This window comes from Sylvia atricapilla, chromosome 15 (assembly GCF_009819655.1).
Source record: "Sylvia atricapilla isolate bSylAtr1 chromosome 15, bSylAtr1.pri, whole genome shotgun sequence".
NCBI classification, from domain to species: Eukaryota; Metazoa; Chordata; class Aves; order Passeriformes; family Sylviidae; genus Sylvia; species Sylvia atricapilla.
Genome location: NC_089154.1, coordinates 10679100 through 10706905, shown reverse-complemented (window position 1 = coordinate 10706905; position 27806 = coordinate 10679100). Strand labels below are relative to the sequence as shown.

The 27806-nt window shown below is 46.1% G+C and overlaps 1 protein-coding gene across 1 annotated transcript in view; it reads left to right on the top strand.

Moving 5' to 3' along the window:
- The first annotated feature begins 8024 nt into the window (after window positions 1-8024).
- GSG1L (GSG1 like) overlaps window positions 8025-27806 on the top strand; it is a 53483-nt gene continuing 33701 nt past the window's right edge. The window contains exons 1-2 of the mRNA XM_066330205.1: window positions 8025-8628; window positions 24447-24494. Of these exons, the coding sequence (XP_066186302.1) occupies window positions 8328-8628; window positions 24447-24494 (349 nt within the window). The 5' untranslated portion in view covers window positions 8025-8327. The remainder of the gene's footprint in view (window positions 8629-24446; window positions 24495-27806) is intronic.

The following is a 27806-nucleotide window of genomic DNA, read 5'->3' as shown; positions in this document are numbered from 1 at the left end:
GTCTTTTCAGTGAGTTTTGGTTCTGTGCTCCATCACCTGTGGGATGTGAGTCCAAAACCTCACCCTTTTTGTGAAGACTTTGTAAGAATTGAAGAAATGGTAATTAGAACAGTTTTCAAAGAACAAATTACAAAGATCAGCATGAAAACTGTTGATTACCTGAGCTTTCGAGCAGAGTTACATATTGCTGCATTGACAAGAAAGCAAGGAATTCAATTATCTGTTCCATGACACTAACAGGCTGGAATATAGGGTAATCTTTCCTCTGAAGTATATTTCATTTGAAGTATATTGCTTTTTGCAATTTTTTTTCAATCCAGCATTTCTCTCTTCAATCAAACTGAGATCTTTAATTTGATAAATTACCATTTTACTTGTTTCCTGCATTATTACTTTATGTTTTGTCTGCTTTCTTACAAAATGTAGAGGTAACCAAAAGCACTACTTTTTTGACTCCCTATCAATTCAGTTGCTTGTGAAGGTGGTACTCTGTCCTGCAAATAAGCTGCTACAAAAATAATAAACATCCAAAGCAGAGACAGATATTAATTGTTTAAAGAATTTGCCTACAGATGATTCCATTGCAATCACAATGCAAAACTGCACAAACAGAAAATTACTCAGTTTACGTCTCTTGTGGTGTTTCTCAATAAATGGAGCTATTTAAAAAAAATCAGAAATTACTAAGTCAAGATATAAAAGCAATTAAAAGATGGCAAGGTTAAGTGAAATTGCCCAAGTAAATACTGCACACGGAGCCCTAATCCAGTTTCCTGTGGCACATGGGCTATAATTTAGCTGTTACTGCAGAAATGGCCCCATCTGAGGAGTTTAATGTCCATTATTTGCTTGGGATCAGCTCAGATCTTTGTTAAGAGCCAAGGACATTCTGTCCCCGTGCAGATAGTGCTCCTACCACAGGCACCCTGCCCACCCCTCAGCCCCAGGGTGGCAGCAGCTTCACTGGATTTACACATCCTCCGTGCTGGAACTGAGCAGAGACACGAGGACACTGCCAGCCTGAGTTCTGCTGGTGTGGCTGCAATTAATGGTGCTAAGGGCTGACTTGAGGGGCAGCATCTGATTTTTAAAAAAAAATTTTATATTATTCTTTCTTTGATCAGACACATGAATCAAGAGTGTGAGGCCTGTTTAAAGACTGAGCAGAGGTTTAAGTCAGTACATTCTACCTACCAAACCACTCACATTTGGCAGAACTATTTTAACTGAGTGCTCTATATCTGTATCAAACCCTGCAGCCTCTGTTAAGAGTGTTCTGTTAACCCACACAAATACCAGAGGTCTGTGAAACCCAAATAATTTGTGTATTACAGGTGGAGCCCATAGTGGAGGGAAGGAAGGTCTCCTAAAGATGCACACAGCCTCAGAGGTCAAGTGGAGAGATAAAGTGTTCCCTACCTGAGACCTTCCAGGACACCAAGAATAGGAAGGATTTTCCCCATCCAAAACCCAGTCAAGGAAGGGGTTGGAAAGAGGAAATATTCATGGCCAGCTGTGAGGCTGGAAATACAGCTCCCGAGCTGAGCAGCCAGTATGAAACTGCTGAACTTTTTGCTCCTGTAGCTTCACTCTCCCTTAAGTTCCCAGAAGATTCATAACATTTTCCCTTTGAAGAATTGCTCTCTCATTTGCTGAGGCCACAGATTTCATATAGACCAGTGAGGGTGGTCTTTGATACCAGCCAGCTGCAGCTCTATACCTTTTATCATACTGTGGTCTCCAAACCAGCCTTGCACTGCACCACCCCTCCTTGCTCTCTGCTCTCACTCTGCTGCGTGTCCTGCTCGTCCTCCAGGTTGCTCATATATCTCCTCCCTCCTGCTGCTCTCCAGACAGGCTGATGGCTAACATTTTCCCTCTTGCTGCCAAGTCCTGGCCTTGACTCCCTCTTCTGCCATCTGCTACAACTTCATTGTGAAATTTGACATTGTTCTCAACACTCTGCTGGGTTTGGGGCTGCCTCAGAAGCCCTGCAGTTTGGAGGATGTCTCTCCCCATGACACTCTGTGCCATTTTGGGACAGTCTCAGCCAGCCCTTCTCAGGCAGTTTGGCATTTTCTCAGTCACTTTTGCCTCCTCCTTCACTTTTCCTCCAATGCACTGTGAAAAGCTGTCCCCAGCCAGGCAGAAGCTTTCCATGCACCAGCCTGTCTTCTGCCTGCTGACCTTTTCTCTTCCCCTTGGAACAGTTATGCAATTACCTGCCTTTGCTCTGGAGAGACATCTTTGCCACTATGTTTTGCTTTTAGTATCGATCTCTTGATTTTCAGTTTGGTTGCTTTGTCTTCTGCTCTGCTCCTGGGGGAAAGATTTCTGCTCAAATTGAGGTTTGCTGCTGAAATGTTTAAAACCTGCTGGCTGTATGTATAATTTTCCCTGCGTTCTGTAACTTCTCTCTCAAGGTAGACCAAATACAGTGTCCTGTTACATTCAGCTTGCAGGGCCAGCCTGAGCACCCTGCCTTCCTGTGGCAAGCAAACCTTCCCCTCACCTTCAGCATCAGCACCCTGATGGGCTCATGGGCACACCCCTGGGGCTCTTGGTGCCCTGGCTTGGAACACACCCCCAGAGACAACAATGTGCACCCAATTTCTGCAAGGCTGCATGCCCCCCCAAAAAGCCATCCCTGCACATGAGCAGCCTCTTCTACTCTGCTCTGGTGAAGTCTGTTTCCCCAAGTGCATTTTGCACAGGGTCCAATTTCTGCAGAGAAGATACAGAAACGTGAAGGTCCAGGCACAGAGCTTGCTCAAACAAATCTCCCTGATCGCTCCTTTCTGAACTAAAATCCCACTGCAAATCATAATCTACCACTTAAAATGCCTGGACATATGGATGAATCTTAATTATGGGGAAAAAATACATGGACATACAAATAAGCAACATTATTCTTCATATAAATGACACCAAATGCCCACAGTTTACTCCTTTGCCAGGCAGAAACTGAAAACTACAGATATTTAAATGGTCCAGCTTCTGTCCCTAAAAATGGATTGATAAAAGAAGGGAAAAAATGTCTTAAAAAACATGGCAAGCAAGTAATATGAATCAATTCATCTGTAGTTAGTGGATTAGACGCTTCCAAAAGCACAGTGGGATATGACAAAATATAACTTTATATGAATATGGAAATCAGATGCCTGAATTATAAAAGAGCATGTTTGGGTAATGAACCCTTTGACATTTCTCAGCACTGTTCAGTTTGTTGTGGCCACTTTTGCTCCGGGGCTGCTTTCATGCCAGGCCAGGGTGCCCAGGAATATTGAAAGACTCAGAAGCTGCCATTAAAGCTTTGATGTGCAAGAATGCTTCTTTAATTGCAGCAATAAAGAATGAAGTGGGTTCTGCTTTTAGAGTTCTTCTTAAGTGGGCCTGTAGCTTCTCATAATAACTTAGACATATCAAAGTTAGCCTTAACAAAGAGTACTAAATATTAATTAAGTTTCCATCTTAATCCAATCCAACTGTCAATTGTGAGGAAATAATTCTTGTAACCCTGAGACAGAAAAATTTCTAATTCAGGATGAAAAGCAGGATAGCATTTCACTTAATTCACTCCCACCATGGGTGGGCACATGTAAATAGCTTGTTGGGAATTGCCTCAGGAACATGGTGCTTGCTCAGCCCTGACCTTTTGGACTGCCTCTTCAGGCAACTTAGCCAGTCAGCTCTCCCAGACATGAATCAAGGCATGACTCAGACCTGTCACTTCTTTTCATCTCCCTTCCCCTCCACCAGCTGCTGGAAGAATTAAGTGCAGACAGGAGATCAGTACAAATCTGCTGGCATCCCAGTCCCACCCAGCTCTGACACAAAGAGCAGTGCTGGGTGATGGATGTGATGCTGTTTGGGACAGTGGCAGGAGGGTGCCTGAGTGGCACAGCCCTGCTGTCCCAGCCAGGATGAGCAGTGCTGGGCACTGATCACAGCATCCAGAGCAGGAGAGGGATCTGGAGAGGGCACTCAGGGATGTCTTGTCTACAGCCCAGTGATGCTGGACCAAGGAAATTTTTATGAGAGAAGCAACAGTTTATTTTACCACTTTCATTTCTGTCAAGACTACTAAAGGTCTTTGCTACAGTATTGTCAGAAACCATTTTTTGCCTGGTTGCTTTAGGAACAGGGAGAATTTCCTGAGCAATCCTCTTGTCCTTGCCTAAATGCCCACCAGCAAAGTACATGAAAGACACACTGCGAGCCATAAATTAAAGTGAAGCCCAAGATTTCCTGTGGTATCAACATTCAGCCCACCTTCACATGGACCCCTGGGGGCTGCCCACTTGCTGAGGCCTTAATTTCTGTCAGAAAATCAGGACTGTGTCTCAGCAGCATCTCTGAGATGAGCAGGACTGTACAGCCCAGCCTGTGTGCTCGGAGTGCCAAGCATCACTGCTGCACACAGCCTGCTTTGGGTCAGAGAGCCAGGAAAAAGATAAAAAACGGGGTGAAAACAGCAAAAGGGAGCCTGAGCCTAGAGTGGAGAGAGCACAAACTGTTCACAGCTGGGTAACACAACCTGGGGAAATATGGACAGTGTTTCCATCCCAACCCTCTTCTCCAAATGTAAGAATAAAACCTGTTAAGTGACTGAGGTAAGGAGAAGGTTCCCATTTTGCTGGACAGAGCAAGGTCAGGGGAGGTACACTGGGAGCACACCAATAATTGATATTTACTGTGGAAAGAGAGCAAGAGAAAGATGGGCTCTGCAGAGCTCTGTGTCAAGGGAGGAAAATTCCAACTAGAAAAGGAGATTTTTGAGCCATTTGCAAGACAAATGAATTGAACAAGTGAATCCTGTAGCTCTGTGGTGCTCAGGAAAAGCAAAGAGGAGCTGCCAGGAGGGGTCCAGTCCAAAGTGGCAGGAGGAGCTGGGAAATCCAGTCCAGTGACAGCTGAAAAGGACAAAATAAACACATGAGGGAGCCCAGAAGGGACAGAGCTGTAAGAAATGAAAATTTAAATAAAAGCTATAGGCGGTTTAAGATGTTGATTCAAATCCAGCATATAATCCCCATGCATTTGACATTGCTGGTTCCAAATAAACACCCAGACTGAGCTCACCATGTCCCCATCAGCACCAGGGGACCCAAAAGTAGGGCTTCCTCTCACTTTAGTGAATGGTGCCTCTGTTTTCCACTAGTGAAAAACAGAGCCTGATTGAAAGATTCCTTTTGCAAAAGCTATCATTATTTTAAATCCTCTGGGTCAAATTCTTTCTGTACACAAGTAAATACTGAGTAATAACAATTTACACTGATCCTATAAGGAATGCTAAAGGCAAAAGGGGTTACTATAACTTGTGAAGGTAATTTTTCTCACAACATCAGAGAAAAGTTATTGCTGCAAAAAGGTTTTTAAAGATTCTTGTTGCCACAACCTGAGAACTACATCTCTGTAGCATTCAAACCCTTCTACGTTATCATTAAAGATAATACCACATAAATACTACTTAATCCAGGCATCTGAACTGCCTTCTGCAACATATGTATGATCTTTCCATTTTTATACACAACAGATCTGATAAACAGAGATTATATAAAGAGAAGTCGTTGGAGAATTACAGCGTGAGTGTAGCACAGAACAGTTTCCTTCTTTACAAGTAATCCCAACAATGAAAAAAAACCTGATTTCCTACAGGAAAAAGAAAATTATTCATATTAAAAAATTCTCTGACTAAGCCTATTTTACTTTGTTCTCACTATTTTTAAATGCTTAATATTCTAAAAGCTCTGTATCAGAGCTTTTATGGATCACAAAACAAACTAAATTTCTGCCTTATTTTGCTTTTTTGTTTTTAATTTACTGCCACCATGTTGGGTCTCAACAGCTCTGCCAATCTGAAAAACAAGAAGGAAGAAGATAAGGAGGAACAGAAATAGAAATATCTCTTAGGATTAGGAGTAAAAACAAAATGTAAGAAGTATTTAGAACAAAAGTCCTGGGTGCCCACCCCTCAGGGAGATGGGCACAGGGAGAAGCAGAGTGTGCAAGTGTTGGCACTGCAGACCAGAAAACACAATCCGCAGGGCAATAGGTAGAGAAAATTTGTGAGAAAAGAGCTGTAAACATCTGTATTCACACTTGGAGAAGTGTGATGATTCAGATGCTGGCAGCCACTTGAAAGACAGTCCTGAAGAACAGCACTAGCTTTCTTGTGAAGGCCTTCTGTCAAAGTTTCAAGTGCTTTGTTTATTCCTCTTAGCAAGTGGATAACCGTGAGAAATGCAGGAACACCACAAATGCATTACTGAGTAAATGTCCTGCAACTTAAAAAATAATTGAAGTAATAATCCTATGGTCCTCTGAATAGCCATCACCTTGATTTCTTGCATGCAATTAAAACCAAGGAAAGAATGCTGATTATCTGGCTGCAAGATGTAATGCTGAAAGGCCTGGGATGGGGAGAGGCACTCTGCTACTGCAGACCACAGGGGAAAACCTGGCACTGAGGAGGTGGCACTCATCAAGCACAGGCAGGATGAGCAAGGAAAAGGCTCTTGGCTACCAAGTTGTTTCACCCAACTTGCAGAGCTGCCACCACAATTGTTCTCACAGTGCCCTGTGAGTTTTCTCACAAAAGTTTTCTATTAACTTTCCAGTTTATTTATAACAAAAAAAATTACCAAAGCCGAGTGAGCGCAGAAATAGTGGAAAATCCCATCTCCAGCTGGGCTTGGACATTTAGGACAGGCACCAAAAAGAGCCACAACGAGTCCTGTGGCTACCTGTGAGGGGGCATCGGGATGGCGGGAACAGGTCCTGGATGCCTTAAAGAGAAACTTCACCTCATCCTCCCTGACTTTCTCAAGGAGCTGGAGAAGATCCCCCCATGTCCTGTCTGCAGGCAGCAAAGCACAGCAGAGCTTTACCTGTGGTGTCCATGAGCACTGTCCTGTGTGTCAGTATGAGCCTGCTTGGCTACATGGATATTTCCAGGAAAAGCCACTGCTGGACTGCTCTGAGAGGCCACCAGCATCCCCCTGGCCCCTGCAGGGAGCCCAGACTAGGCTGGAAGGAAACACCACCTCAGAAGGTACAAACAGCTTCCTCACCACAGAAAACTGCACTCTTCTCCCAAGGGACAGAACTGCTGTGTGACAAGTGTGCCCAGCCTCAGTGTGGGACACGGGGCCTCGTGGGTTGTGTCTCCACCACCATCAGGTGCTCTGCTCCTCACGGCACTCAGCACTCACCAGAGAGCTCTGGGCAATGGGCAAGGGGGCAGAAACTCGATGAGCCAGCTGGACATGGTGAGAGGACAGTACACTTCTCTTTGGAAATGGGATATTGAGTATTGAGCTCTCAGCATTGCCATCTGGTGAATAAAGCCCACGGTTTGCTCTAATCAGTCCTGTCCGTCTGCACAAAGCAGGACCTACAAAATTTCCTCCAAATCCACTCCAACCAAAACATCTGCAAGAGCTGTGTCTGGGGATAAAAGCCTGGGCAAGGGGCTGCACTTGGTGCTGTGAAAGATGTGGGTTTCGCACATCACACACTTTCAAATCTGAATTCCTCTGGGGCTGCCGGAGCGAGCCTCTGAAGAAAGAGATTTTACACCGTTGTGTCGAAAGCAGAATCAAGCCCTGGATTTACTACTCTCTTAGCTCAGAGCACAGATGCTAAAGTACCACTCCATCTCTCCTCCTCCTGGACGAATCTCTACCCCGCGGTATGCGAAAAATGCCTTTCACAGCTCCACATCACCATCATCATCATCGTAATATTAATAATTCTTTTCGGGACTGAGGCGTGACGCCTCCCCCGGGCCGGCGTGCTGCAGTGGGCTCCGAGCGGTGCCGGGCACGGTGGCAGCGGGGTGGCAGCTGTCCCTGCCTCCTCCGCCGCACGCTGAGCCGCTCCTGCCCATCCTCCGGGAGCAGGGGACAGCGAGCCTGGCAGCCTGCAGGTGTCTCCCAGCGGAGGAGGCTGCGGAGCCCCCTCGGGAGGATGATGTGTGGTACCCGAGCAGATGTTCACTCGCCTCTGGTGCTCCTGGGGAGGCAGAGCCGCTCCGCTGCCCTCAGCGCGCTGAAGCTCCGCGGCTGCGAGAGGCCGGCCCCGCTGCCGAGCCGGCAGCTGCTCCTCTAACCTCCACAGGCTCCGAGGGAAGGGGGAGAATGGGAGTCCGCCTGCAGAGCCTCCTTCACCGCTTCGACAGCACATTGGAAGAAGCTGAGAGTTTTGATGCCTGGACAACTGGATTCTGAATCGTGAGAGGCTTTGAAAGCTCCCCCCCTTCCCAAATAAAACAACCCCCTTTGACTTCTTCTCTCAGCAGGAGGGGGAGGGAGGGCGGATTTACCATGAAGACAAATCGAAGATGCAGAGCCCTGCTAGCAGTGAGTCTGAATCTGATGGCTCTCCTCTTCTCTACAACAGCTTTTATCACGACCCACTGGTGTGAGGGCACACAGAGGGTCCCCAAGCCGAGCTGTGGGAAAGAGAAGAAGACAAACTGCCTCAACTACGGCGGGAATGAGACTGCAAATGAGACGAACCAGAATGTGGTTCATTACAGCTGGGAGACGGGAGATGACCGCTTCCTTTTCAGGTATTTCCACACTGGGATCTGGTACTCCTGTGAGGAAAACATCAACGCTGCTGGTAAGTCTAAAACAACTTCCTCCCAGCCTGCGCTGCTTTGTGTGTTCGCCTCGCTGCGATAAGCGACGGGCAAAAGCCGTTCTCGTGCCGCGACTCAGAGCGGATTCTCCCTGCGGGGAGAAAGAGGCAGGCTTCTCACAGTTCTCGCTTGAAAAGCAACCTGTTCCCGGCGAGAGCAGGGATTTGCTTGTTTAGCTGGCGGCTGCGGCAGGGTCTGAGCTGTCCAGCCGAGGCAGCTGAGCCCCGGAGCAGCAGCGGGGCCGCCCTGCCGGGCACTGCGGCCGCCGGGCGGGCAGCGCTCCGCGCAGCGCACGGCCGGCCAGCGCCTCAAGGAGCTCCTGGCATCCCACAGCGATGGATCGCCCCCAGCTCGGCGGGCTGGATGGCAGCCAGAGCACTAAGGTCACGGGTTTTAGCAGCCGTAGCCCAGCCTGCCTCTTTTCTGCTCTCCCTGAAGTAAATGACCGCCCGCCAGCCCTCCCTGGAGTGTGTGTTTATTGAGCAGGGAAATGCGGCTAAAGGGCACAACTGGGCACGAGAAAGCTCATTGCTGTTCCCTGCTCAGCCGTTTACCTGCTGGGAACCACTCAAAAAGACATCTCTCCGGCTTATCAGTGCTTTCATTTCCTCCGCTGGAGCCTGGCACTTCCCAAGGAATGAAACACCGGAGGGTGGATGGCAGGCAGCTGCCCTGGGACCGATTTGAGTCTCAGCAGATGCAAACTGACAGCCCCTACTCCCAGAGCTGTCTGCTAGAGCTAACATCCACACTCTGCTTTTGAAAGAGCTCTTTTCTAGATTATGTGACTGAAAAACAAAGTTTACCGATGTGGCACGGTGTGAGATGATGGGCTGTGGATACTTGTTCCTCACTGGGCTGTTCCCATCCCGTCCGGCCATTGCCCACGGAGTTGTGTTATATCTCTGAGGAAACAGCCCCTCTGGTAATGGGAAGTTTAGGGTGGAATTCTGGTAGAATAGATAGAATTCTCTGTGAGAATGTACTATTAAATGGGGAAGTGCTCACAGGCTCTTTCATCCCAAAGGGTTGTGTATTCTCCCTGGTGTTTTTGAGGAGAGTGCTTGCAGAATTAGTTGTTTATTAAAACTCAGTTTAATGTAAAAAAAAGGGAAGTTCATGAACTCCAGCCTTGAGACTGCAACAGCTCCAGGCTAAAACAAGAGCACCAAAGCAATACTCTTGATGTTAGAAAGAAAAACACAGAAAAAAAGCTTATTTGTCTTACTGATTTGGGAATCAGCTTAGGCCACAGCAGCCTGAGTGAGCAGCCTAAGACTCTCTGGCTTTTTGAGCATCTTAGCTGGGGTTGGCACGATCAAGGATGCCCATATTTCTGGCAGATATTGAAATCTTTCCAAGTCCAGATTTATGTGTGAGATAAGTTGTAACTGTGTGACTCTAGCCCACTCAGAAAAGTGAGTTATCTGTGGGAGAAGAGAAACACAGTGATCTATTCTGTACCGGGTAAACAAAGCTGTGCTGTAGTGGGTGATTTCAGGAGAGAGTTGGAAGCCAGCTTTGAAAAGTTATGGTAAAAGCAGGAGAGAAGGGGTTGCTTCTCCCTCCCCACGCCCCCACAGCAGCTCAGTGAGTGTTTCCTCTTGCTTGAAACTCTTCAGTTAGCAAACTAGGAGTGACCAACCTTTGGAAATAACCCGGGCAGATACAGGGATATACTGGCTTAGACAGACAGCTGCCTCTTTCAGATTTACCACATCTTCTCCTGCTAAGGACAGGAACAGTGTAATGGACATGGGTCTAAATTTGTCCCTAATAGTGCCAACATAAAACACCCGACAGCTCTTCCCTCAGACTGATGGGTTTGTAATACCAGACTGTCAGGGTGTTGTCATGGCCTTTTGCAGCCTGACTGATGACCACTTTATCTGAGCTGCAGGGCACTGAGGCACCAGCCCCAACCCAGGAGCACAGGGGCTGTGCTTACACAGACAGCCCCCACTCAATCTCCCTGTGAGGAATCGTCCCCAGAGGCTCATCCCCCATCCTCAGCACACCTGCTGAGCCCAGTCCTGCAGGCATCACAGCTCACATGGGTGTTAGATTAGTACTGTTAAATAGTGGTGTATTAAATCAGCCAAAATCCTCAGCTGAAGTGCACTGTACACTGTCAATAGCATCTCTCTTAAACCTTACCAGCAGCACACTGAAGTGACTGCAGTAGCAGCCTTGCTCCAGGCAAAGTCCCTTCCACAGTCACTCGCAGCCTCACACTTTGTCAGCAGAACATATGGCCAGAGCCCTTGGGCAGCACCATTCCCACAGCTCCCAGCACATCCCTGATTCCTCCCTGACCCATTGATGTCTGAATTTAAGCAACTTGAGAGGAGCCCTCATCACAGCCTACAGCTTCCTCATGAAGGGAAGAGGAGGGTCCGGCACTGATCTCTTCTGTCGTGATCAGCGACAGGACCCAGGGGAATGGCCTGAGGTTGTCTTGGGGCAGGTTGAGGTTGGATTTTGGGAAAATGTTCTCCCCCGGAGGGTATTTGGGCACTGGAACAGGCTGCCCAGGGTGTTGGTCTGCACTGAGCCTGCCAGAGCTCCAGGAGTGTCTGCACAACACCCTCAGGCACAGGGTGGGATGTTGGGGTGTCTGTGCAGGGCCAGGGGCTTGGTTTGATGATCCTTGTGGCTCCCTTCCCATGAAGGGTCCTCTGCGATTCTGTGCTGGATCTCACCAGGCACATGTGGATGCCAGGAACTCTCTGTGTGATCCTGGGACTGCCAAAACTCTCCAGAGCCTCCAAACTTTCCCAGTTATGAGCCAAATTCTTCCTCCAGCCACCAGGCTTTTGATTTCTCTCTTCTCTAGCCACACTCTCAAAACTTTCTGCTCCCTGCACTAGTGCAGCTGCAGCACAGCAGATCTTGTAGTGCCAACAGGACCAGCTCCCAGCAGGCTGATGCTGAGGGAACAGGATTCCAAGGCTCCCACTTGGCTGGAGGGGCTGGGACTCAGTCACACCTTAAAATGACATTTAGGCAGCAAGCAAACAAATTTTTTTGAGTGTCTTCTCCTTGGCCCTGTTTATCTGCAATGTGCATTTAGATTCCAGAGGCTGAGGTGCAAGCAGCATGCCATCCACTTTGTACAGAGCCCAGCAGAGCGTGCCTGCCTCTTGGTGCCAGCTTCTGGTTTCCACTGACAGCTCTAACAGAGATTGAATGCTGTGATTATTTCTGAAATAATTTGTGAATCTAGAGTTTATTTTTATCCAGCATGTCTAGGACAGCTCAAGAATTCAAAAAGCATTTAGTACCTGAGAAATGTAATTGTGAATCCCCTCTGGGAAAAGAGGGACTGGAGCATTTATATTTCGTTGGTGGGGGAGTCCTGTAATTATTTAGCACAATCTCTGACTCAAAAGTCTGCCAGAAAGTCTACCCACCTTCCAGAGTGGGTTCAGTGCTTTGGATGGCACACAGGTGGAGGTGCCTTCTGCAGGAGCAATGCACCCAGCCTCACAAGGGGATGAAGAAAGATCTCTGTGGTGCTGCTCATGAGCCCTGCTTTGCCCTCCCAGGCTGCCCTTGGGGTCTCCTCCTGGCCTGTGAACTCCTTGGCCATGGCCAGAGGTCTCAGAGCCAAGATCACCAGCATTTCTTTTCTTTTCAAATGCGACTTTGAGTACACATCTCATTGCACACACAGTCTAGGTCTGTGCTTGGGCACCACACAAGTGATGCACTGACAGCAGCAGTGGTGAACCAGCTGGTGGATTCCGTGACTCCAGAACACACATGCCACGAAGGAATTAATCCATGAAGTAGGCAAGGTGGCATATCAAACCCAAATAGGGGAGCTGGAGAACTCAGAAGCAGTAACAAATCAGAGAGTTTTGCTCAATAGTGTGTTTGCTTTGATGCTAATAGAAAAAAACCACATGAACTCAGACTTTGCTTTAGTTGCCAGTGAATAGATAAGCTCAGTATTAACATCCACAGCCACAGGGGAAGAGCAGCTGCCCAGCTGCCTTTCAAGAGTACTGTCCCATTAAAAATAAACAAGGATGCTCACCTTGCTCCCAAGAAATCAGGAGAGCCGGAATGGGCATGCATGGCTTGTTTTGTGGGGTTGGATTGAATTTTTTGGAGGGCAAGGGGTCTGTAGCCCTTTGTGTGCTCTATGCCACCTTTTCCTCAGCACTCCTGAAGGAGGAAATCGTAGAGTAGAATTTAGATTGGATGTCAATGTCAAAATGGGCCAGAAGTATGGGCACTGAATGTGCCTTGAGGGGGAGCCAGAGAGGGAGAGAGGTTTCTCCTGCAGAAATGAGTAAATCTGTGACATAAATACCAGAACTTGCCACAGCCTTCCGCAGCTGCAGAGTGGTTCTGCAACACCTTTGTGCCCTGCCCTCTGTGATAATCACACATCACAGTGATTCACCACAGGTGGCTGCCCAGACAGGGGCTGGGGAGAAGTATCTTGTGAGCATATAATTAAAAGCAAGAGAACTTGGGAATTCTTGCTGGATTATGAGAAATACAATATAATTGGCATGACTGAAACCTGGCAGGTTTATTCGCATGACTGGAATGTAAAAATTGCTGGTTATAAATTGTTAGGTAGGAAAGAGTGGTAAAAGGAATGGAAGAGGTAGAGCTCTATATTAAAGATAAAATTTCCAGTGCTAGAGGAACTGAGCCCAGGGGGCCAGGATAATCTCCATCTGAGGATGTTGAAATAATTGGTACATGAAAATGCAGGTTTGGAAGGATCTGTACATCACTGTATTTAAAGAAAAGTGGAAAAAAATTGTACAGGCCACTTGACCCAAGAATTTTAGGACAGTTTTCAGAGAAAGCACTCATTGCATGGCAACAAATAGGTTTTATCAAAGGCAAAGCTTTATTAAAGGTAAATCTTTTACCAAGATGAATCACTTCTCAGACGAGGGTAATGGATTAGATCCAGTCCCTGTGGAATTGAAAAAAAAAAAAAAATCTGATGGAACGTCCCAGTGAAAATTCTTTCCAGAAGAGCTGCAGAGAGTGGGGAGAATGGTAAGGACAGAGAGACAGGCAGGCAGCTCCCACACTGGGGAGCACTGAACAGCCTGAGCCCGAGCTCCAGCTGGACGGAAGGCCCAGGGCACAGAGATGTGACATTGGTGCAGATCGAGTGACAAAGAGCTCAGACAACACACACCATTGACTTCTTCCATGACTCCAGAACAAAAAGGCATAACAGACAAAAATAAGTACTCCTTCCTGCAGAGCCCCCTGCCAGGGAATGTTGAGAAGGCCAAAATTAGGAATTTCATGGATCCAAAGAGGAAACCTCCATTCCTGTTATTGACAGGATGATTTTAGAGCAATCCCCAAAGTGCTGCTGCAGTACTGGTGTGACAAGGGCAGTACAAGAGCAGAATCACCCTGTGCCCACCCCTTTGTTCTTCCCTAAATATCTGTCACTGGAGACAACACAAAGACAGTGGAGCAGGGAGACCTTTTGCATCAATCTGTGTGGCAGATTTACTTCCTTTTATTGGTTATCATTGGGATAAGGAGATTGTAGACTGCTAAAGAACAGTCCTACAAGGAGACTGTGGCAAATAATGCAAAAGGAGAATTATCCCAATGGAGACCACATATTTCAATTTGTCCTCAAATTTTGTTTTGGGATTGATTCTGTTATTGCTGGGATTAGCAACCTAGGAATAAAAGAGCTAGGGATACAATTACTGTCACCTAAAAAAATAAAGGTGAGATGAATCCTACAGCCAGCCCGTGGCCATCAGCAAACATAGGTGTCTGTGCCCAAACTGATCAACATCCTCATTACGGAGGAGAGAGGGAGCACTCCTTGGGAGGTCACACTGCTCCTCCTGTGGGATGAACTGAGCCCTGGGATTAGTGTTTGCCTCATTGGCCAAAAGAGAATCTCTAAGACGTTGCAATTCCCGACACAGAAGTCTTAATTTGAAAAGAATAATCCTGCTTTGAATGCTCCTCTTACGTACGGCGCCACACAAAATCTGGGAATATTACAGGCATTACAGGGGAGAGATTTTTCTGCATAACTGAAAATGTGAGCTGGCCTGATAGGGTTGTAAGAGCAGCATTTAAAAAAGGTTAAAAGCACCAGATGCTGAGGCCTAAAGCTCTGCGAGGTCACGGGTTAGGTACCAATTGCATGGGGAAGATAAAGATCAAGTTGGGGGCCAGTATTTGTCTCTGGGGTGGCTGGGAGCTGACAAGGCATAAGGAAAAGGTTATTCCAGGGAAAAACCAGCACCACAGGCAACACCAGTGTGTCTTGTAAACACCACAGGTGCATAGGTATGGTAAGGAGAAGGGGAGGTGAAATACGTGCAGAGTGGTGTTTCCAAGGTAGTTAAGGGAAAGAGAATCTCCTCCAAGAAAAGAAAGCTGGTGCTCTGTAGTGCACCAGACTGAAGAGCTAGAGGGGATGGAGCAATGTCTTACACATGTATGGACAAAGAAAATAACATAACCTTAGTAACTCATAATTAAAGGGGGGAAAGTGGCAATCCTAGGACAGATTCCTGCAGAGTGTGCCTGGACCTCACCTCCACAGAGGGCAGTGTGAGCAAAGGAAATCCATGGGCTGGAATGGAGCCTTCCAAAGTCCCAGGAAGAACTGCAGGAGAGAAGAGGAACGTTTCTGGCATGAGGAAGTTTGGTGTGACTCCTGCACAGTTAATGTATTGGTGTTTTCAGGAGGTCTGCGAGGAGCCCTCCTGCCTCCCTGGCTCACACAGGACATCCCTGCTCAGTGACATCCCTGCTCCAGTGGGAGCCAAGGAAAAAAATAGCTGCTGACTGGGTGCCCATCACGTTTTCTGGAGGTTTTAATGCCTTCCCTATTCTGAAGCAGCAGAAATTGGCTCCAGGTGGAGGCAGTGTGTGAGGAGGCTGCTGACATTATTACAGCTGCTCAGGATCTAATTGGTATGGCTGCTCATGCACTGAACATTAAACTGATGATCTAATTTGGGATCAGAAGGGAAATCTCCCTCAGGCTAGATAACAGGGAGAGTAAAAAATTTTTGCCTTCCTTTACAGCATGGGAAGGATCCACTGCAGAAAAGCACTTGTGAACTCCTGCTAACAAATCCCTGGTATTTTGCTTTCAGGATGAGATAGGTCTGGCCATAGGAGTTTACAGATTTATTCGTGTTCCTCACGAGAACTCTTGCTCCCTTCCTGTGATACATGATAGCTGTGATTTCTGTGCTGGTGATTGCTTTATTGCAGGCATTCAGGTTTTTATAGCATGTTGGGGATATTTTGTGTGTGCAGTGCTCTGGGAGTTTTGGATTTTAGGTCCTCCTGATCCTGCTGGGCAGACTAACTGTGTGAACATCTATCATCCATAAAACATGGGCATAAAGTCCCTGCAGGCTGAGCCTCATAAGGGAGCAAAGTAAGGGACCAGGCAGTTAACTACTCCTTATTAGATATGTTACTCTTCCTCACAAGTGTTTGGATGTGTCTGTTCTTAGCCATTTAACCCAGCAGCCTGAAAGGAAACATCTGAGGAGTTCTGGTAGTTCCTAGTAAATGGGATAAACTTCAAAGTGCTGGAAGATTAACACACAGGTCCCAGATTTCAAAGGGAACTGAGATGCCTTACCCCGGTGTCAGAGCAAAATATGAGCAGATGCATCCAGGGCTGAGGAAATAGAGAAGGGATGGAAGATCAATGACTGTGGTATCCCCGTGGGTTTTAAATTACACCAGACTCAATCCTGATGTTAAAACTTTCCTTATGTGGAGCTACGAGAACTGGCTGACTGGCAGAGCTCAGAACTGGGACATGCAGGTTGTTGTGGTTTACCAACTGATAATTAAATACTGCTCAGCCCCTCACTCACCCCTGCCCCAGTGGGCTGGGGAGGAGAGTCAGAGAAAGATGACACCAGTGGGTAGAGGTAAGAACAGCTTAATAATTGCAATAAAATAAAATGCAACAACAACAAGCAATAAAAATAGAGAAAAGGGAAGAGAGAGAGGACTAAACCCCCCCAACAGTGTTGCACAGTGCAGCTGCTCACTGCTGCCCAGCCCATCCCAAAGCAGTGACTGGCAGCTCCCAGCAAACTCTCCCCAATTTACACCCTGAGCATCACATTCTGCGGTCAGGAATATCCCCCTGGCCAGCTTGGGTCAGCTGTCCTGGCCATGCTCCCTCCTGCTTTTTGTGCAGCTCCCCAGGGGCAGAGCATGAGACACTGCAAAATCCTTGATTTGGGCAAGCCCTTCTCAGCAACAACCAAACCACCTCAGTGTTATCAGCATTATTCTCATCCTAAATCCACACACAGCCCTGGACCTGCTATAGGAACAAAATCGGCTTTATCCCTGCAGAAACCAGGATAGGAGGGAACAGGGCTGCTTCTTCCAGGAGTCACAAATTGGTGTAACATCAGTGTTCTTGTTGCTAAACCAAAAGGCAATCTCAGTCTCTGCTGATCTAGCTTAGAAAGGAATACAAAAGCCCGTGAGTAATAAGAAGCAATGTAATTACTGTGGAATGACATGGCTTGTAGAATAGTCACAGGCAAACAAAATCCACTTTCCTGTGTTCCACCTTCCATTTGGCTACAAAAAGGACCCAAACCATGCTTACAGTGTGGAAAATCAATTGAGAGGTAGAGACATTCCACCATGCTTGGACTCACTCGGTTTGGAGAGACCAAAAAAACCCACACCATAAAGCCTGATTTCACTGTGCATCACCTGGACAGACAAAAAAGTAATAAGAATTGGGTATTTTGAAACAATTTCTTATTAGAATTTGTTTCAAAGTTATTGGGTACACGCTTGGGAATAAGGCTCACAAGAGGAAATGCAAGCACAACTTTTTTGCACTTGATTTCAAAAACTGGATACTTATTTCCAGTGTGCTGCAGCTCACTACTTTTAAAAGTCATGGAGAAAAGGTTAAAGTTGCTTGTTTCCATACCCCAAGCCAGGGGTTCCTGCCTGGGAAAACAGGACACCTCAACCCAAAAAGCAGCCAGGGCAGGCACAGGAGGGCAGGAGAAGGCAAGGCTTCATATGGTGAGGGACAAACAGCAGCTATATCCTCTGTGAAGAGCTGGGGTTTGTCTTTCCCAGTTTTCTGGGTGTCTCAGGCATCCTGGATTGCCAATATCTAATTTAATTAGGCATATTTACATTGGCTCAGGGTCAGCAGAGTGTGTCACCTCTGGGATGAGGAGGTGAAACCCTCCCCTTCCTGTTCTACAGCTTCGAACACTTAAAGCAACTCAGAGCTCCTTGATTTAATGAAGTCAGCTCTAATTTGACACCAAAATCATTGAAAAACCTCTCTCAGCACCGCTGTTCCCCCGATTTTCACAATCACTTGGAAACCTGAATTCTTTTCCAGCTCTCCAAGTGATGGATGTGTGTACACATCCTCCAGGTCTCACCAAGATAATCAGCTGAATATTGCGACTTGGCTGGGTTTCAATTAGCCATGATTTGAGAGCAGCCCGTGGAGATGTTTGCCTTGAGATGCTGGGGAAGATTTTTCACATCAGGGAGAGTTGCAGCCTGGAACAAGCAGTTGCCATGGCATAGTCCCAGGCAGCACCAGCAGCATTCCCAGCCCTGCCCTGCACTGCCCTTCCCTGCTCCAACCACCCAAAAGGGAATTCCACCGTGGGAATGGGACCTCCAGGATAAAATCAGCAGCATTTCCTTTGGGAATGTGCAAACGGGGGAGAAGGGCAAGCCTGAAATGGAAATTGGGAACCTTGATATTTTTTTCACTTTGGGATGTAGGAAGTTGGAAGGGATTGGGTTTGCTGGAGGAGAATTCAGGTGTAAAAGCAACCCCAAAGGCAAAGCAAGCTGTGAGTAATCACTGAGAAATCGGACAAATTCTGGAGATATTTAGAGGTAGCAGAAATGTTGATGGGCAGCAGCAATGAGTGGCAGCTGTGAGAGGAAGAGAAAATAATTATCTGCATAGTTCAAGACACATTTTTGTGCAATTCTGTGTGAGCTTGTTTATTTTCCAGAAGAAAATATTGCTCCAGCAAAATCAACAGGGTCAACTGGAAAATGTTGATTTTACAGATTAAAACTCTATTTTTTATTGGGAAAAAAAAGTCAATTAAGGGCTCTGAGATTACTTTAATCAAAGTTTGAATATTTCAGTTGGTAATTAACCTGATACAGCTCAGTTTCAGTGAGCCCACTAACGTGTATTTTCCCCTCATGTAGTACTTTTTTTTCACCAAAGTTGTGTTGGAGTCCTCAGCCTTGTCTAGGCTGGGATCCCTTGAGGGTTATATCTTTTTTTAGAAAAACACAGCGATTTTACTCTCAGTAGATGATGTGGGATCTCATCAGAATCACATGACTCCAGATATAATTGGAGAGATAAAGATGTGTTAGGGCCTAGTGGGAAAAAAAGGGGACCTTGTCTGTCGTAGGCTGGGAGCCAGAGTGTTACTAAAAGGGAATGTTGTTTAAAAGAAATGTAATCATTTAAATTTCCATCATAACTGCACTTTTGAACTCGTAAAATTTTATGCAGAGTAAGTAGATACAGACAGCTTTTCTTTCTTCTTTCTTCTTCTTCTTTTTTTTTTTTTTTGTGAGATGAAAAGCAGAGTTATAACAGAGTTCAGCCAGAACTACCAGATTTCTTTTAAGTCAATTTATTTAACTGGAATATTTTCAAACCGTGTCATTGCAAGACATACAAAGTAGGATTTTTCAGGGTTGTTTTTATTTTGCTGCTCTCACTATTAATCAGGCATTTGCCCTTGGCTCAGAGAGGAAAGAATTCGGGAATGCAGGACCAATAAGTAGGACCCAGAACATCAAATTCTGCTCTTTGCCATGTTAAAAACAAAATATTGTCTTGAAGTTGAAGCACTTTTTGATGATTTTTTCTGTCCTCTTCCTCATTTCCAGTCTAAGCAGGTCCCTGGCCTCTGTGAGGTCCTGAGGACAGGAGCAAACAAACCCCACCTTTTATGTGGAAGAAGGAGTAGAACGTGGGTCTCCCAAAGGCACAAAGGCAGAGGTCACACAGGGCTTGGATGAACATCTGTATGCTGGAGTTCAGACCCAATTCATGTGCACCTTTCAGCTGCCCTGTGCAGCTCTCTAATTCCATGAGCCCAGGGAGGAATTCCACGCTGGAAGCCACAGCCAGGCACGTGTGATGTGCCCACAAGATGTGCAGAGCAGGGCAGGGAAGGCAGCCCAGGGCCCTGGAGCAGCACCCCTTGGGACATGGTGGTTCTTTGGGACCTGTCTGCCTCAGTTTTCTGGCAGGATTGAACATGGGGGGAACTTGGGCTTTTATATCATGCTCAGTCTGGAGAGGTGCTGAACTCTGGACTCTGCCTTGGGAAGGTGTGAGGATTTTCCCCCAGACGAGTCCCAGCTGCCCAAAGCGTGTGTGACACTGACCCAGTGTGGGGAATGGGTTTGTAGAGGATTCTCAAAACCTGACAGAAGGCTCTCCTAGTCTTGTGCTTCTGTATGCAAACTTTGAGATAAAGTGTGAGGGGACTGAGAAAAGCCATGGAACGGGACAGACATTGTTGAGAGAGAAATTGAACTAGAAACAAGTTTCAAATAAGGACCTTGCAAATAGACCAGATATTTTGGAGAAATAGAACTATGAAAGTTGTATTATAACCAGACCTATGTGGGGTATTGTAATAGATGATTGGCTCAGGAGCATTAACAGCATCTCTGACCACACAGACCCTCGGAGGGAGCTGTGCCTTCATCAGCACCCACAGAAACATCACCCCCAGCACCAAACTCTATCCTCTTCCTCCTCTGCCTGTCCAGCAGATCCAGCTGAAACACCTCCAGCTGTGCCCACTGCAGATGCATGGGGGCATCACACTGGTGGTCCCTCAGATATTTTCATGGGCTCTACATCTGATATCCACACAACCTCCAGACTCTTCCCCACCCATCAGCTCAGTCTTCCCAGATATGTCTCCTTCCACTCTGGCTGCTCCAGTTTGAAGTTCCCCAGCAAGTTACAAATACTCATAAACATGCACATATACAGAATTAGATTAATTAATTCGGATTAATTAGCCACAGATAAATTTTGGACTCCTGCCAGCTCCCAGTATGCAGATCCCTGTGGCCCTTGTCCCCTCCTTGGGAAGCCCAGCAGAGGCACAGCTGAGCCCGTGCAGGGTCCGTGTGATTGGGAGGGACAGAATTTGCAAGGACTTGCACAGATGATGTTTCTACCTCTCCCTTGGGAAGCCACAGAGCTTTGCTTATGGCTGCTTAGGTGTTGGTCAGCCCTCTCTCCTCAGCCTCCAGCAGCTCCCTGTCACTGCTGAGCTCCACTGAGCCCCATGTGCACTGCTCATGGCCACTGCTCCTGTGTGGAAGGGCAGAGAATTCCAGCCAGGTCCCACCTCTTCCTTCTGCTTGGAGTGCAGGAGAGGTCACTCCTTGGCTTTCTTCTCTGTCAGGATCACAGCTACAAATGGGTGAAGGCAGGACTCTCAGGGGATGAATCCCAGAGACTCTTCTTGTTGCTTCTCTGAACAATCTTTTCTGTATTCTCTAAAGACTCTCCAGGAGCTTGGTTAGGGGGAGAAGATGCATCTGGAAAAGGACAGCACAGCAGGATAAACTCTGCCAAGTCTAAAATTAAACTTAAGAGGGCTTAAGAGATCAGTTATACAAGATACCCAAAAATAACTTAGAATAAATCCTAAGAGGAACAGTGAAAGCACTGCTGACATCTTCAGTTCTCAACGAGATGCATGTCTGCATGTGCAAGTGTGGCTGTGCTTTATAAACACCACCAGTGGTTACCACTGAAAATGGAAGAGGGTTTTCCAGTGCTCCAGCAGCAGGAACAACAAAAGGAAGGGTCAGGCACTGCTTGTGCAGTTCCTACCATGACCTTCAGCAGCAAGCCAGGCACAATCAGCCACTGAAAGTGATGGGACATCTAGGCTCTTCTCTGTCCCCAGTCATTCTTTTGGCTGTGACTCCTAAAGGACATTTTCTGAACACTCCAGCACTTTCTCTCCATGTTATTTAAACTGGAGGCCTCGCCACAGGGAGAGATGATGTTCTGGGCAAGCTGAATTTAAGGGAGGAAGAGGATGCACATTCCTCCCAACAGCCTGTGACCACCCTCTCCTCTGTCCTGCAGATAAGGCACCTCCAGCCAAACACTCTGGGAGCTCAGAGAAACTCTGTCCCTCTGTCTGAAGGGCACCACCATCTCTCAGAGCAGCCTGTGCAGTTTTTCTAGGAGCAAAGGCCGTTCCCCTTTGCCTCTCTTGGGATAACATTCTGGAGAGTCAGGTATATGTTAAAGGTTTCCAGTAATATGGCTTTGGATTCACTGTAACACAAGGGAGGGATGATAGTGAGAGACAGCTTGAAATCAGGTTCAGATAAAACGGTGATAAAAGTAATAACTTACATCTGACAAAAAGAAATAAAATAAAAACCACCAAAAACAACTAGACCCAAGCCACAGATCCATGCAGCTAGAATGAAAAATCCTGCTTAATCTGCTTATATCAAGTCCAAATCTAGAGGTCACTCTCCCTATAGTCCCTTGATTTTATGTCAATAATGTTCCTGAAAAACCTCATGCCCTAAAACTCAGAGGCTCTGAAGGAGAAGGTTTTCTACTTAAACCTTAGTATCTTTTATAGTCCACTTATTTATCTGGCTTTCTTGGTCAGGATCCTAAAGTAAAGGACCTGGGGGAGCTGGGCTTGTTCATGTTCCTACAAACAGAGAAAGGATAACTGCCCTGATGCCAGAGCAGCCGAAGTAGTTCAGATTGGGTATAAGGAAACACTTCTCCAGAAGTGGACCAGAGTGGGAAGAAACTCCATCTTTGAGTCACTGAGGGATGGGTATCACCGTCCTTGAAGCATTCCAGAATTTAGGAGGGAAAAGTCACAGCCCTGCTCTGCACAGGAAATGTGCAGGGCTGGTAATTTCTGTGACCCATCAGTTACCTTTCCATCTGTCTGCCCCAAAACTGACTGACTCACTCACCTGACACTCAGATACAGCCCTGCCCACCCCTTTGGGAACAGAGATGGTAATTTTGATAAGCCGAGTGTCACTTCCTTTTCTTGGCTGTCCTCTGGATTCATGGAGTAGAAGTCCTTCCCCTGGACATATCAAAATGTGCATTTCAATGTCAAGTGAACCTTTTCTTTTATAGTTACTTATACATAGACCACGGACTATATACACATCACCTCTCAGTGTAATTAGTATAGATTTAAAACCGCAAAAAGTAAATAAAAAATAGTAATAATAGCATTATAATAATAGATCCTTATGTCAGCACAGCCATCATTTGAATGATTATGTTTATCTCAATCTTGCCAGCAAAGACACCAGAAAGATGAACACTTTATATTGGTTTTTATGTATACTGAATTATAAATACGAAAAAAATACACTGAATTCACCATCACTGTGGCATTTCACAGTGTATTCTTTTTTAATGGCTCACCTTTCCTAAATCAGTCTTTTGAACTTTATAATTAAAAATGAACAAAGTATTTAAAAAAACACCAGCCTAGTCCTATTACTGCCTTTGCAACAATTTAAACCTTAAAGGGCAAAATGGACTCTATTCCATGACCTCTGACAGATGTGCCAGCACACCTTGGAGCACATCATATCAAAAGCAGCACACAGACTTGGTGGAAGGATGCACCCTGGGCAGAGGAATTATTTTATCATCTTTGGTTACCTGGAGAAGTAAAAAGAAAGGTCGAAGAATCCACCCTAAGATACATTTCCTGTTCAGAAACTTCTCAGGAATTCCTGCAAGGCCAAAGGTGGAGTGCTAAACAGAGAGAGTTTAATTTACAATGGAGCACAGGGAGTGGCACGCATGATGCTCAGAGCAAGGCATTTGCCTGCTTTTTAAACATTTTTTTAAAAAAACATTTATACATTTGCTTAGCTTCTTTGTGCTTCAGGTTTTGTCTTAGTCATGTGCGTCACATCTATTTGTGGAGAGCTCTGTGCCCCTGGCTGTCACCCCAAGTTTGCCTACTTTTCATTGTTTGCATTTTATTCTCACGAAGCTTCAAGAAAACTATGTATATTTTTAGAACTTAACCTATTTTGTTTACATCTTTCTCCTCTGGGAGGAGAAGGATGATTGATGGTGATGTTCACCAACAAGGTGGAAGAGGTGGCAACCTGTGTAGCCAATCTTTGGCCTTCTAATCAAAGTGTATATAAGATAGAGTCAGAAAAATAAAAAAAAATAACTTTCCTGATGACATTTCTGCTGCCTGCTTCATTCTTTCGTGTCCCTAACAGTGACACCTGGCAGTGCCACCAGCACAGGAGGTTTGGCCACACTGGATGGGCACAGGCATTGTCTGGTGGAGAGAACAAGGGTGAAAGTGTGGGTGAAAGAGGGCCATGACTTCCCAGTGCCACCTGCTGAGGTGTTTGTGTCACCCTGCACAGAGACCAGCCCTGCTCCTGCCCTTGGAGAAGAGCATCACAGCCTCCGCTGGGCTCAGGCAGCAAAGCAGGATTTTCCTTCACTCCCTGTAACCCCCAGCGGTGTCCAAGGGGCTGCAATCCCAAGGGAAGCCCAGCCCTTGGGCACAGAGGGTTTGGGCAGGGTGGGGGCACAGGGGAATGTCTGTCCCCAGTGTGAGACACCCCCGAGGTCCCCTAGAGACTGGGGTGGGACTGAGGGGGGGGACCCCTCCACGCAGAGAGAGGAGCAGAGCGACCCCAACCAACTTCTGTCTCCTGAAATAATCCTTTTCTTTTCAAGGTGAAAAATGCCGAAGTTTTATTGACCTCGCCCCGGCTTCTGAGAAAGGTAAGACCACCCAGCCAAGGCTTCTTCCTGTTTTACAGATTGCATCAGTGTTGTGTCTTGTGGTACCTGAGGGCCAGGGGACCCCCATGCCATCCACGTTACACACAGCCAGCTGCAACAAGCACCAAGGGTTTGTGACAGCTGTTTGCCCACTTTATGCAGGTCTGTCACTTATTTGATCTTAACTCAGATGGCTTTTTTCGAGGAAAATAAAGATTTATACTGTCAGACAGACATCATTTCCCTTCTTCCCTTAGTGAGGAAGGAAATGCTGAGTGGTGTCCTCAGGCCATGAAGACATTTATGGTCAGAAAAATACAGTCACAGTACCAAGTATCTCTTTGTGAGAAGGAATCATCCAGATGCTTCTTTGGTTGGTTTAGCCTTGTGAAAAGTTATATATTCAAGTGCACAGAAGCAGGTTACAACCATTTTCCTCACTATGGTATCAGAGTTAAATTGATTAATTATTGATATTTCTTTCATTTTTAGAAGCAATTTACTCCACATTTGAAAATCTGTAAGGGAAAAAAAAAAATACATCAAGTTCAATTAAAGTGAACTGAGCCCATCCTGGTCCCAGCTGACTAGAGGCCCCATATATTTTATCAGGTCACTTGAGAAAATCCCAAAACCTTTTGGGCACAGGGTGCCTTCCCCAGGCTTGGTGGAGCAGCAGTAAGTGGCGCAAGGACCAATTTTCCTTAATTTGCCTGAATTGCTGATCCGCTGAAAAACGGGAAGAAAGGCAATTACTGCTAATAAAGCAGGGGGATATTGCAAGGAGAGAAACAGCCACAGAGCCTCTGTGAAATTCATTGTAAGCAAGCCCAAATAAATTATGCACATAAGGGAAGAACAAGCCTGGGATTAGTGTCGCTAATGGGCTCCCAGTTAAATCTCACACACACAAACGGGACCTTGGGGCACAAAGGCTCTTATGAAACCAGCAGCTCAACACCCAGCAGCCAGCAGAAAACAAACTCTGTGCTAGAAAACCTTACAGAGCATCGGTGATGCCTCATCAGGCTACCTAAAAACAGGAGCCAGACAAAATAAAGGGAATAAAAAGCAGTTATATTTCTTGAAGGGTCTTCACATACATTTTGGGCAGACAAAGCCCCCCAGGGGCTGCACCCAAAATGGACCAAGGGTCACACTGTTATAAGTTTGGTCCATTTGCATATTGGAGGTTAATCTTCCAATTAAAGCTTCAGGTAATGAAGTCATTTATCCCAAGTTCACTTCCCCCCAACTCACTTTTGTTTCCATCCCTCAGGGCCTGAGGCAGTGAGGTGTCCTTGATCCCCAGGCCTGGAGAGGAATTGTTGTGTCTGACCAAATGGGAAAGCAGCAGCTTACACTGTTCGTTTAGAGTTCTACACTAAAGAATTGCAGGGTTACAAATATATGAAAAATACAAAAGCTAAAATCCCAAGGCACCATCAGGAGCAGGGCAGAGAGCAGCCTGCACACAGCTGAAAGCTGCACTTTTCTGTAATACAGGCGGGTATTTTGGGCTATTTAATGCAGCTCCCAGGACATCAAAGTTCTGGAAAGTTCTGTACAAGGATGGGAGAAGGGCTGGATCCTGAAGGAAGGACAGAGGAGAGGAGAGAACGGACAGTGCTGGGCTGTGAGAGGAGCTGAAGAGGCAGCTGGGGAAGGGAAGCTCCTGCCTTTGCCATCCCCAGGGCTGTGGGCACAGCACGGCCCCTCCAGCAGACAGAGCACAGCGAGCACAAGGTGCTGCTCTAAGGGCAGTGGTGTGGTTTATTCTGCTCTATCCCCTTTCTGTGGAACTTCATTATGGTGCATAATGCTTGGTGGCATCACCCACACACTTTCCAAAACAGCATTTAGTGCTTTACTTTTAGGATTTCTTTTGGTTGTGTGAAATGCTGTCAGCATTTTTTTTTTCCAGGAGAATTTTAGAGTTGTTGCATGATGTCAGTGCATATTTCTAGATGATTCTATTTTTCTTTTTTGAGGAAGGAGGGCTTGTTCTGTGTAGTGTTATGAAGAAAATTCTATCTATTTCAGAAGACTTTCCATGGAGTTGTAAGGCATATTGACAGAAAGAGAGGGGAATGCTTTGTCAGAGATGGAAAGTGCTGACCATTAGACTCACAACCAGAATAAATTCCACAGCGGTGCATCAAGTTGGACACTGCGACATGGTTAATCTGGAATTCTCTATGTTAGTCTTGTACTCTCCAGAGCTACCTTCACCACATGTGAAGAGAAAATTGATGCCTGATTTACTTTCACTGAAGAACTCTTTAATGTCTTGACTTAATCTGCTCTTTTCCAGTTAGAAGGAACTTCCCGTTCCTTTAATTTCTTCATCCCCTCTCTCAGCATTGACTTTAATGGTCAGAGGCTTATCAACTGCTCAGCTCCAGTCAGTCCAAGTCAATGAGGAAGGATGAAATACCATGAACAGCAAATTTGAGTTCAGTTCCAACGTGGTTTTCACAGGCAATCGTGTAACTGGGAAATTTGGCACTAACCTTCACAATGAGGCTGCAACTTATTCACTTCCTGTACATATTCTTAGCATCACTTACCACCAAAAATTGGTTGTTTATCTGTCTGTGCAATACAAGCTCAGTGCAGCTGAGCATTCAGGTTTCCCCAAGTTTTCCTTTTAGTTGGTTTTATCTGATCCAAAGAGGATCTGTGTCTGACCAAGTTCTAAACTGAATACAAGCTCTTGAAGCCCCTGCCTGCTTCTGAGCATGTCACCTTTAACTTTTGAGACATGTTAAAAACAAACTTTGTGTAGCTGCACAGCCCATCTTTGCTTGAGTCCATCACCAATTAACAGCAAGGTGGTGTTAAACTCCTGCAGATTATTTAAAACCTTCTGATATAGAAAAAAAAAAATCTATCACAAAAACCTCACAGTAAATAAAACCGTCCACGATGGGTCTAGTCACATTCTTACCACAAAGCTTGCATTCATAAATGAAAACCCTTACAGTAAAATTCTGATGGTTTATGGCTGAGCTTCCTATCTTTATGCATCAGTGCTGATCTCCAGCGTAGCTGGAAACTGTCTCTCTGATCAGTTATTGTACCCTTTTCATATATCTCACCAATGACATCTACTAAAAGGAGGCAGCAAAATTTGGGGCAAACAGACCCACAGTATGGTATAAATAAGCATTTCCAACCCACACTAGGAGAGCTTTTTCCTGCATTTAAGGCAGCTGCCAGCAATCTGTCAGAACCTCATAAGCCTAACATTGAATTTATTAGCTGTTGCTGGTTCTTAGTGCCAAAGCTGCTTAGCAAAATCAGCTTCAT